The sequence below is a fragment of the Sus scrofa genome, chromosome 6 (assembly GCF_054392235.1).
Source record: "Sus scrofa isolate SSC_HxYL_T2T_F1_AM1 chromosome 6, Sscrofa_HxYL_maternal_Yorkshire_Landrace_v2.0, whole genome shotgun sequence".
Lineage (NCBI taxonomy): Eukaryota > Metazoa > Chordata > Mammalia > Artiodactyla > Suidae > Sus > Sus scrofa.
The window spans coordinates 1,963,022-1,974,981 of record NC_139388.1 but is presented as its reverse complement, the minus strand read 5'-3'; the positions used below and the strand labels follow the sequence as shown (position 1 = coordinate 1,974,981).

The 11,960-nt window shown below is 66.0% G+C and overlaps 1 protein-coding gene across 3 annotated transcripts in view; it reads left to right on the top strand.

Annotated features, from left to right (window-relative positions):
* Positions 1-5,949: 5,949 nt before the first annotated feature.
* ZFPM1 (zinc finger protein, FOG family member 1) overlaps positions 5,950-11,960 on the top strand; it is a 62,984-nt gene continuing 56,973 nt past the window's right edge. Inside the window, exon 1 of one of the 3 annotated variants that reach the window (XM_084959266.1) lies at positions 5,950-6,086. Coding sequence is in view for 2 of the 3 variants with exons in the window: in XM_084959268.1 (XP_084815394.1) it covers positions 6,701-6,740 (40 nt within the window). In the remaining variant the exon portion in view is untranslated. Of the gene's footprint in view, positions 6,741-11,960 lie in introns of all 3 variants that reach the window. The other 2 variants (XM_084959268.1, XM_021093668.2) reach the window with 2 other exon arrangements.

Here is an 11,960-nt window from a genome sequence, read left to right as displayed (position 1 = left end):
CAGAAACGGAGCAGCTTGCCATCACGGCCCGAGGGGCCGTCGCCCCGAGCCGACAGGAGAACGTGATTCAGGCGAGCTTCCCTGGACTACTGGCCACAGACGCCTCAGAGAACCCAGGCTCCCAGGGAGAGTGTAGACAGCCACGCTCACACAGGCGGAAGAACCCACACATGAAGGGTCCCATCAAGATGGCCTCAGGGGCGCAAAGGCCGCCAGGGAAGGGCTGGACCCTCGTCACGGCCACAGCCAACGTCAGGGCCCCTCCAAGTGCCACCTGGGGGGGAGGGGGACCTGGAGCCTGTGGGTGCCCCCCACTCCGTGTCGCTTGCAAACCTGTGGTGGGTGGGCGCTGGAAATCCAGGAACCCTTTCTCCGCCTGTCCAGTGGGTGGGCCGCGGGCCTAAGGTCCTGCTGCTGTGGCCATAGGACAGCAGTCCAGGGGAGCCACCCCAGAGTCTGGGGGGTGCTGCTCCTTCTGCCGCCTGGGCCTGGGCGCCCAAGGCCACGGCCTCTTCCCAAGGGAAACATCCCACCTCGCCTACCCGCCGGCGTGACCTTGTGAGCTGCAGCTCAAGGCCACTGGCCTCCTCCCCAAAGCCCCTGGCAGAGAGAGGAGGCAGACAGGGCCCTCCCAGGGCCCAGGGTTTAGTTGGATCTGAACAAACCACCCCTCGCCCTCAGCTGCCCAGGGACCCCAGGACCGCTGCCGGGGCCAGGCAGGAGGGCAGCACGTCCTGCCAACATCGCGCTGGGCTGAGGGCGACAGACATCAGGCACAGGCACATCGCCGTCCCTCTGGGCCTGTTTTCCCACCATTACACGGACACACCAATCACCAAAGGCCCTTGCAGTCCTGACGCTGGCTGGGGCTGGGCGTCACTGGCTCTGCCCGCTCCCTCTCCCGCTGCTGTGCACGTGGGTCCCTCTCTTCCTGCCTTCAGGTCTTGGCTCAGGTGGCACCTCTTCTCTGTGGCCACCCAACCCCCTGCTAAGATGGCAGCTACCCCACGCCCCGAGCGCCAGCCTGCGGTGCTTGGAGCTCTTTGACCTGAGGTGCCCATGGCCAACCCCTTAATCCTGGCTCCTGCCCTGCCACTGGGCTTTGAGCCACACACCCCGTGTGCTCTTCACAGCAGGCCGGCCGGTGTCCAGTGGGGGAGCCTGAGCCAGGAGTGTGGGAGGCGGGAGCGGAGCACGGGGACGGGGGCAGTCGGAAGGAGGCTGCTTCCTACCCAGTGGTGACACCCACATGACCCCCACTCTCATCAGTGAGAGAGGTCCGGATCCGTCCTGTCCGCAGCCAGCTGGTGACTGGGCCACACCTGGGCCGCTGCATCGACAGGTGGATCTCGCTAACACCTGAGGGCAGCTCCCCGCAGAGCCTTTGTGTCCTGGGGCCTCCCGAGGGCGGGGCGTGTTAGGGATGCTGGTTTCGGGAGGGACCCCTGAGCTTGGAGGAGAACAGGTGTGTCCCATCCTCTGCTTCCCCGGACGTCTGGGGCTGATGGAGGCGGTCCGACAGGGTCCCCAGTTGCAGACAGAAAGCGCCGGAGCCCCAACTCCGGGGCCAGAGCCAGCCCCAGCAGCCCAGCCCGGGGGGCCCAGGCGGCATCTAGTTGTCACTGGCAGGAGCCCGCCCCCCTGCCCCTCCCACAGGCAGCCTCTGGTTCCTAACTTAATTTATTTTGACATCCACGCTGCCCTTAGACCGCCTTATGGAGTCACGTGGTGCTTAAAACTCATTATCGCCCCATCGGAACCGGAAGTTAATTAAACCCTTCACAGAGCCGGTGTTGACGGGCATCCGCACGGATCCCTGGGCCTTGGGTTGACCAGCAGTGGAGGAAGCAGGGCCGGACCCCTTCCCCCGACGCAGCCCTCAGGGCTCTCCGGGGCACCGGCGCTACCACTTGTCTCCTGTGCTGCCTGGGCAGAGCAGCTTCACTCCTGTGACCCTCGGTTTTCTTGTCTGGCAAATGGGACGAACAGTCCCTTCTTCAAGGAGGAGCGGACAGTGTGTTGGCCACACTAGCGCTCAGCACAGGGCCGGCACTGAGGGCCCGTCCACGTCACTGCCGTCACTGCCAGTGTAAGGGCACAGTGCTGAGTGCCGGGCACCTGGGCCCTGCAAGCTGGACCAGAGAGGAGGTACTGGAGGCAGTCAGGGCTCCCCTGAGGGAGGGTGAGGGGGACAGGCAGTGGGAATGAGAGGTGCACCTGGCAGCAGGAACAGCTTGTGCAAAGGCCCTGGGGCAGCAGGACCCCTGGGCCCATGTGCAAGGAGATTCAGAAGAGAAGGTAGGACTGGGGCAGGGCGGTCACCTTGGGGAAGGCCCACCAGCTTCAGCCTGCAACACAGCCACGGGTGGCTCTGGGGGACCAGGAATGGTCAGAATGGTGGGGGAGGGAAGCTTGGAGCAGGGCTGGAGGTGATGACAGTGGCCCTCGGGGCATCTCAGAGCTAGAAGGTGGTGAAGTCAGAGGCACTGTGGGGACAGTGAAGCAGAAAGAGGGCTCCTGGTGCAGCCTGGCGGTCAGAGGCCCCTCAGCTGGCCTGGGGTCCAAACATGTGCCCCACAGTGGACTCCAGGCCCATGCACTGGACCTGCCTCTCAGCCGTGGCAGCCTCTGCACCTGCTCGTCCCTCGGCCGAGCGCAAACGCACCCCTCCTGTCATTCTTTCCTCAACATATTTTTCATCCATCAGTGTCCAACCAAAGCTTCTAGAACATTCTGTGGCTGCTTTGGTCCCAGCCTACCAACCAGTGCAGAGCCTGGTACACGGGAGGTGCCACAGTTAGCCCCCACCCCCACCCTGCAACCACTGCCCAGCTCGGGGCAGCTCTCCGGGCCATACCCATCCGCAGAGCCAGGCCCACAGGCTGCCAGGCCAGGTCAGAGGGCAGAGGTAGAGCAGATGTGAGCCCAGAAGCACTGTGGCATCAGGCCGGAGGGACCCTGAGGTCCTGCCCCCACCCCCACTTACAGATGAGGACACCACAGACCTGGCTGGTGACGCAATTGCCCAGGGCGCCCCCCTCCAAAATGACGGAGCCGCGGAGTTCCCATCATGGCTCAGTGGTTAACGAATCCAACTAGGAACCATGAGGTGGTGAGTTAGATCCCTGGCCTTACTCAGTGGGTTAAGGATCTGGCGTTGCCGTGAGCTGTGGTGTAGGCCGGTGGCTACAGCTCCGATTGGACCCCTAGCCTGGGAACCTCCATATGTCGCAGGTGCGACCCTAGAAATGACCAAAAAAAAACCAACAAAACGACGGAGCCAAGATTCGAACCCAGTTCTCCCAGAACCCAGGGTTCAGAACGCAGGCCCTGGAGTGCGACTACTTGAGGCACTTACGAGCTCTGGGACCACTCGGAGCCTCCGTGTCTTCGTCACCACCACAGCAGCCTTGAAGCTGAGTCCTTTCTGCCTGGGCAGCCTTGACCCTTGTGACCCCCGAGGGCTGCACAAGAACGTCGCAAGAGACTGTGAACCAGCCCGCAAGAGGGGCTCGGAACAGCCTGGGGACGCCACCGCCCTGAGAGTGGGCGTGCAGAGCTGGCCCCAGAAGCCTCTCTGGGCCTGGAAACCCTGGCGCTCCCGGGGAGAGCTCCAGGGGGCCCGCTGTTAGGCCCTGCCATCCAGCAAAGCAGGAAACCACCAGGCCGATGCCAGGGCAGCCCGGCTCCACACCGAGCCCCGCGCAGCTCCGTGGCCACTGTCGACAACTGCCCTCCCCCCATGGACCGAGCGCAGCTCCGCCTCGTCCACGAGTGACGTCTGGACGTCCAGTCCTGGCGCTCCGCTCGGATGTGGAAGAGCAGCGCGTGCGGGGTGCAGGTGGCCGTGGGACCCCACACCCTGCACCTCCTTTCCTGCTGATCAGGGACTCCTGCAAAACCCCGCTGAGATGTCACCTCCTCCAGCCAGCCTTCCTTGACTTCCCCGGGCAGAGGCGGTGGCTCTGCCCTGGGCCGAGCTGGGTTTCCTGCTCCCCCCTCCTCGGTTTATCGTCTTTATCAACAGACCTCGCCTGAGGGTGCAGTGGCCTGTGTGAGTGAGGCCCTGTGACACCGCCGACAGTCACAAGCAGGCTGTGGTTTCCTCATCTGTACGTTGGGGTAATAACACCCCTTGCAGGGTGGACAGAGGGGAGAGCATCGAAGCAAAGTGCTCCACTAACAGCTCTGCCTGCGCCGCGCCTGGAGCCGGGCACCTGCCCCAACCCGGAAATTCTGAATTTTTGACCACGGGGTCCCCTGTTTTCATTTTCACTGAACCCTGTCATGGCTCCTGGTCAGGAGGCTCTGGTTCTGACCTGCCACTGCCCGCAATCCCTGGGCTGTCCAGGGCGTGTCTCTCCTCTCAGAGCCTGAAGCCAGCAGCGTGGTGCCAACCTTCTCCTCCTGCACCCTAGACAGACATCACTAATCGATCATGGTTCGCTCCCCTGACCCTCAGAACCCTCCTCAACACAGACCTCCAGCCATTCCAGCAGCACCAATCTGGGTGCCACTTGCTGTGTGTGGAGCCTCAGATCCAGCACAGGTCCAGCCCACAACTACCCCCTCCACGGACCCCCCCTGACTGCCTGACTGCCCGGTCCCCATCCTGCTGAGAAGCCACGCTTTGGGAAGGCAGCAGGCCCAGTGGGAGACCCAGACACGTGGGGTCCTTTGTCCACTTGACAAACATTGTGGGAGCCCTGGGCTGAGTGAACCAGCCAGCCTAGGGCCTCCTGCTCCCCAGAGAAGTGGTACAGCCCCAGGCAGTTTTAGGAAGGCTGCACCCACGGGCCCTGGGCAGGGAGCAGGAAGAGCTGGTGGGTGCCTGACCTTAGACAGGTCTCTTGAATTCCTCTCCTTAGCGTTCTTGTCCGTCCAGTGGCCGTAGGTGGTCCTGGGGTGGACTTCAGCCCTCTGCCCTGGCTGCCAGTCTCCTGCCCTTATGGGAGCAGCAGCAGTGGGGTGGGGGGTGCCCAGGCAACCCTTCCCCCCTTCCACAGGGCAGGCAAAGGGAACAGAAGTTGGAATGGGGGGGTGGGGTCTCTCCAGCAGAGGGCTCAGCACCCAGCTGGCCTCCACACCTGCAGTTGTGATTGCCTGCCAGGCCCAGCCCTCTGGTCAGCAGGGCAGGCCCCGCCCTCTGGTCAGGCATCCAGGCATCCTCTTTGCAAATGTCTCCTCATTAGCCCCCAAGCCGTGCTAATGTCCTGTTTCTTGTGAATATGGGACGGGGACCAACCCCAAATTAAAGCCAAAAGGATAAAAGAATACAGTAGATCTCCAGGGACAGCTCTGATGCTGTGTGACCTTGAGCCTCCCTGGAAAGCGGTGGGCCCCTGGGACCCCATGAGCATATCCCCAGGACAGCAGAGTCGGTTTCCGTGCCTCCCAGCTAGAACAGGCAGTACTGACCTGGGGACCTCGCTCCCTTCCGACGGGGACTGGGCGTGGGGGTTGCCCAGCCTGCAGAGGGGCCTCCTTCCTGGGCCTCCAGCAGGGGCGCCCTGGAGAAGCAAGGCCTGGAGTCTGCGGCGGGGGAGCAGGTACAGGCCTCTGGCTTCTGCACCCTCCCCGATTTCCAGCCAGATCTGAGCCCAAGAGAAGAAGACCCCAAAACCCCCACTCTCCTGGAGCTAGAGCCGGGGATGTTGGGCGGAAGCCCCATCCTGCCACAGCCCGCTCCACACCCCAGATCTGGTCCAAGACAACATGGGCCGTCAAAGTCTCCAAAGGCTTCCAGACCCGGGGTTCACTGTCCCCCATCCGGTGGCGGAGGGGGCAAGTCGCAGTGACTGGGAGTGCGGGGCGGACTCCTTCGCTGGGGGCGGAGTTACAGAGCAGAGGGGCGGGGTCACGGCCCGTGGAGGTCGGAGCCGTGGCGTTGGGGCGTGGTCTGGGCGGGGCCTAGGGGCCGAATAAGGTCAGGTCAGACTTAGGGGTGGAGCTGGCGTCGGGGGACGGGTCCAGGGAGGCCTGGAGCCCGGTCGGACACGGTGCTACGGAGCGGCGGGACTCACTGGATCTCAGCTGCGCCTGGGGACAAAGCGGCAGGGCCGAACGAGGCGTTAAGGAGGCCACAGGTCCACCCAGGGCAGGGGGCCGAGTGTCGGGGCGGGGCCAGCTCCCTGCGGGCGGGGCGAGCAGGCGGGGCAGGGCCGTGGCGGCGGGGAAGCTAGGCCAGTCCAAGGGCCCGCCAGGGCCTCGGGGCGGGGCCAGCCGGGGCGGGGCGGGGCCACGGACGAGGGGACGAGAGGTCCGCCCGGGGGCGGGGCGCTGCGCCGGGGGCGGGGCAAGCGGATGGGGGCGGGCCCGGAGGCGCGGCGCCCGTGACGCGCACGCCCCGCCCGCACGCCCTGAGCGTCCAGGCCGAGGCCGCCGGGTTCGCCGCGCGCTGCCCGCAGGTTCCATTGAGGAGAGCAGCGCAGCGGCGGCGGCGGCGTCTGCGCGGGAGCCAGGGAGCCGGCAGGAGCCCGCCGCCCCTGGCGGTCCGCGCGGCCGTAACGCAGGCCCGATCCTCCGGCCTCCGCAGCGGCGCCGGGCCGAACGCGGCGGGCTGGGGGCGCGGGCCAGGGCGGCCGCGGAGCCCGGGGGCCGGGGGCATGAGCCGCCCCGCGGCCCCGCCGCGCCCCCGCCGCCCGCCGCCGCCCGCCAGGGGCTAGAGGCGGCCGCCGGGAGGGCGCGCGGCGCCGGAGACATGTCCAGGAGGAAACAGAGCAACCCCCGGCAGATCAAGCGTGAGTCAAACTTTGCCCGCCCGCCCCGACCCCCGCCGGCCCCCGCCGGCCCGCCCCCGGTCCGCCCAGCTCTTCTTGCGGCGCCCGCGACCTTCACCCTGCGCCGCGCCCCCCGCGCTGTGTGCCAAGCGCGCCGTAATCTAATCTCCGCCGGCGGGCCGGGCCCCCGCGTCTCGGCTCCCGCACTGGAGGTCCGGCCTGGAGAGGGGGTCCGCCCAGAGGGCCGGAACGGGGTGGCTGGGGGCGCGGCCACCTCGCGGCTGCCCCTCCCCCCGCCTCCCCGAGATGGTGCGGCGATAAGGCGGCCCCGATCCGGGCTCAGATAAAGTTTAAAATATTCCATTCTGCAAGTCCCATCCTGATAAGATCGCTCTGTCGGGACGGGCTGAAATTGTGATCTTATCTCGGCCGGTTGACTCTCCCAGGCTTTGTATCTAGAGGGAGAAAGAGAGAGACCTGGGAGGGAGACAGGGCACTCGGGACTGTGTGGAAGCGCAAGGCTGAGTGGTGGGACCCGCTGGCGCCCAGCGCCACTCCTGCCGGCCCAGAACCTGGTGCCTTGGAGGCTGGGGAAGGTAGCTATCGCAGCCTGTGCGCTGGGCTCCAGCCGCTTCGACGCTGGAGCCTTCCCTGCCTGGGGACAGCTTCTTGGAGGTCCCGCCCTCCCTGTGTCCCGGCAAGGACTGCACAGGCACTGTGTGCTCCGCAGCTTGTGGTCACACACTCCTAGCTGAGCGACTGCTCCAAGTCAGGGAGGGTCTCCTGGGACTGCATCTTGGGCCAGGGTCGCCTCTCCGTGTCCAAGTTTCTCACCTATCCAGCTTGTAGGCCACTCCCGGGGGTGGGGGCAGGCGGCCGCTGTGTCCACATTGCTGATGCCCTCGAGATAAGAGGGCCCCGCACTCTTGGGGCCGCCTGGCTGCTCGAGCAGCCCGAGCCAGGGCAGCGCACAGGAAACAGGGCTCCCCACCCCACGCCAGGAGTAACTTCGCATCTCTGCAGCCAAAGCCAGGGCGGGGGACTTGCTTTGGTGGGGAGGGGGCGGGGGGGCACATGTCCCAGACTAGAGGGGCAGGTCCTGGGGACTGCTGGGAAGGCAAAGAGGGAGGCCAGACCACCGGCCAGCCCCACACTCCCCGGCACTGCCTTTCGTGTCCACATGACCACTGCCGCCAGGACCCCATGCGCAGTGCTCCTGGGGGAGTGTCTACTCCCAGGTCCCAGAGAGGGGGAGGCAGGCATCAATCCGGTTCCCGTAACCCGACTCCTCGATGTGCAAGTGGGACCTGTTTTCCGAAAGTCGCCTTCTATCAAGTCAACTCAAGTATTAAAACCACCCACAGGTCCCGATCTGCGCTGGTTCTCTGGTTTCTTTTTCCCCTCCTCCCCTGTGTGCGTCTGTTGGGTCTGTTCTCCTGTGTGCGTGTGTGTATGTGTTTCAGCGTGATGAGAAATGCAGATAGCGCGGGCAGAGAGATCGCAGGTTGGGAACCGATCGCCAGCACCGATAAGGCCCAGAGCAGGGCGAGCGCCCGGGCTCAGCCCGGTCCACCGAGCCGCGCGCGTTTGGGACAGGGACCAAAGCGGGCGCAGGGGCGAGCCCCCGCTGCCCACTTTCAGCGCGCCGGGGAACCGGGCTGGGGAGGGGGCCGGCCCTGGGAGGCGGGGCTGGGGCGCCCTCCCTTCGGCCCGCGGCCTCGGGCGCCTCCTCCTCCTGGCAGATCTTGGCGCGTTAAGATGCGAGCGCTGATTGTCACCAAGCGGCGGCGCCCGCGCGCCCGCCCTCTGCCCGCGGCTGTGCGGAGGGCCCTCGCAGCTGTGTGCCCGCCGCGCTGGCCTCACCTGCGACCAGGCCGCGGGCGTGGAGGGGAGGGGGCCGAGCCTTGGGGCCGCCGCCCCCCGCGCCCCCACCAAAGCCGGGGCGCAGCTGCCCGAGCCTCCGTGCGCCTTTTGTTCCGCTCGGAGATAGATGTGCCGCGCTGATAAGGCGCACAACCGATGGCGGCGGCGATAGGCGCTCCCATTTATTAACTTCAAACACGGGAGCGGGGGAGGGCGAGGCGGGAGCGCGGCCTTGGACGGCCAGATGGCTGCCACGATAGGCCCCGCCGCGCTGGCGGGGAGCGCGGGGCGGAGCGCAGCGCGGGACCCCCGCGCCCCCGGCCCGCCGAGGTTTCCTCCCGCCCGGGTCGATGTGAGCTCAGATAAGCGCCGGGCCGGTCGGCCGGATGGCGATCTCCTAGAGCGATAAGGGGCCTTATCTGTGGCCACCAGGCCCAGCCGGGTTCGAGGCAACAACAGCGCGGGGGCGTCGCGGCTGGGCCGTGGGGGGGGGGGGGGCGGCGGCTCGGACTGGGCCGGGGGGCGGCATGCGTGCCTGGGTCTGTCGGGCGAGTTTCATCCCAACACACTTAATTGCCAAGAAGTTGGTCCTCCCCCCGCGGGTGGTACAGTCCGTCAAAATGAAAGAGAACTGACTTCGCCGGGCAGGAGGGGGAGGGGAGCCGAGGGAGGACACCCCGCCCCTGATTCCTATTAGATGCTGTGAGATAGCGGGCGGGGTGCCACCTCCAGAGGGAGAGAGGGTGTTTTCCCCCTCGAGTCAAGTGGGGGTTGGTGGGGGTTTTGGCAAGTGGTAGGTGTAACCCGCCTGGAGTTTTCCTGAAAAAAGAAAGCGGTTTCCACGCCGCTGCGGAGTTTGAGGGGATCCCCCTGTGCCCGGTCTTTTTGAGCAGGTCCCCCAGATCAGAAGGGAAGGCCTGCCTTGATTCACTCAGGCGGTCTTTATTGAGCTCTTGCTGTATGCAAGCACTAGGGCACGGCTGCTGCCCTGGGGAGCCAGTGTGGGAAATGGGGGGAGAATGCGGATGGGGTCCCGCCTGGAAAGAGGGCCCTCCAGCGAGGTCAGAAAGCGGCCAGCTTTGAGGGCGCCTCAGTTTCCAGCTCTGAACAGTGGGGGCAGGAACAAGCCCCAGGTCAGACTGGAGGGCTGGGGGGCACCCCACCCTCCAGGACCAGGGCTGCCAGATGCCAAGTGGAAGCCAAAGCCATCCAGGCCAGGGGGTGCCGGAAGAAGAAGCCCACGGGTGCCAACCCGACAGCTGCCAGCCCGACAGCTGCGGCATCTCAGATGGAGGTGTTTTTCACACATTTTCAAGAGTTTGATTAAGCAAATTATTGGTGGCCGCAGGATGACTCATTCACTCCGAGCTTTAAAGCCACCTGCCTGCTCTCCCCGGCAGCCCGCCGCCCACCTGGGGGCCGGCAGTGCCTCCTGGCGAGGGCTTGTTCCGGGCAGAGCCTGGGTTGGGCCTGAAGGGGTGAGGTGCTCTCTGCGTTTTTATGAACTTGGGAGGGAGTCCCTGCTCGGAGCCAGGCATCCCCTCTCAATTGTGGGAGGCCCTGGGGCTCCCCTGCTTCCCAGGGGCCACCTTGCGATACCACCACCCCACTGAGGTGGGAGAGAAGTGAGCAAAGAGGGGCTTTGTCTGCCCTGCTGCCCAGAATGCCAGCCCCCTGGGCAGGTCGCCCTGCCTTCCACAGCCTGGGCTTCCCTGCTCCGGGCCTGGGCGCCTGGGGGCCAGGCTCCAGTGTGCCAAGGACCCGGCCCGAGAGGCTGGCTCAGGCCCCCAGCCCCTGAACGTGGCCTTGAGCAGAGCGCCAGTGGGCGTGGCTCTAGGCCGTTGTTGGTTTTCCTGCATTCCTGGGCCTCAGGGCAGGCAGCCCGGGCTCGTTAGATAGTAGGAACCGTATCAGGAGTCGCTCATGCTCGCCCAGCCTGCTCTGTGCCAGGCCCGGTATTGTCTGAAAACACGTCCTGTTAAGTTTCTCACCCAAGAATTGGAATTGCCGGAGTTGGAACGCAGGCAGCCTGCCCCCCGCCCCCGGCCGCCTCTCTGAACCTCAGGCTGCTCTCCCACAGCCCCTCGCCTCTGTCGGCCTCTGGGCTCCTCCAGGCCTCAGTCTCCACACCTGTGAAATGGGCCTCCGGGAGCAGAGGCGCCCACGGGGCTTTGCCCAGCCCTGCTGCCGCCAAGTCTCCTGTGGCCTCCTTTCTGAGCTGTTCCCCGGTGGGGGGGGGGGGGCGGTGGCTTCCTCCAGCCTGAGCCCCTCCCACCCACCCCTGGCCAGCCCCTCCCCAGAGGTCACCGGGAGCCCACCGTGGCACCAGCACCGCCAGGGATTTAAATGGGTCAGTTGGGGAAGAAAGAGGAGGGAATGCGATGCCATTAATTGTGCCCCTTATCTCCTGTTTCTATGCCAACCAGACGTTCCTGGGCTTGACGGGCTCGTGAATAATACTCCCGGCCGGCCTATCTGCCATCGACAGGCCCCCTCCTGGAGGCAGCTGTTGCCTCGCCGATTGGTATCGCCAACCCCAGAGACCCGGGCCGGGGCCGCACGCAGGCTGGCCAGGCCCTCCTTGGGCACCTGCTGGGCTCCTGCCTGCCTGGCCGCCGTAGCCTTCGATCTTCCTTGCCCTGCCCCGTGGCCCCGTCCCCATTTCACAGAGGAGGAAACTGAGGCCACCGTCACACGTTGGCGCTGGGCCTCGTCTGCTGCTCCCGCCCAGGCAGGGGTCATCTGGACAAAGGGCTTTCAGAAGGGGTGGAGGGGACACGGAGAGTCGGCCGCTGGGCCTCCCGGCCCCCAGCGGGCCCCTGGTGGCTTTGGCTGTGGCAGGACCAGAGGGCCCTGTGGGAAGGGATCCGCATCCACCAACAGGGTGCGCTCCCGCCAGGCCGAGCCCCCACCGCGCCTGGGCACAAGCTGAGACGTGGGGTTTCTCTCGGGCTTCTTTCCGTCCCCTGAGCGCCCAGCCCTTCCAGCCTCGTGCCTCCTCCTCAGCTGTCCCAGCTGCAGAGCCGGAGGATGACACAGTGGCCCCCAGCACAGCCGTGGGAAGGGACAGCACGTACATCCCACCTAGGACACCGGCCGCCGCCGTCCCTCCCGCCTCCTCCTCGGCGGCGTCCTCGCGGCCAGCGGTCAGGCCAGATCCGTGCTTTCCAGCTTCCCTGTCACAGCCACATCCCTTTTCCCAAACGGTCTCCAGAGAGTAAAATACCTGCAGGGACCCTGCGCAGGAAGTGGGCCCCCAACCCACCTGCTTCCCGTCACCCTCCCGCGGCCGGCCCTCCAGCTGTGATTTTGCCCAGCAGGTGTCCTGGCTGTGCCGCCTTGGCATGCTGCTTGCCCTCTCTGGGCTGAGGTTCGCTC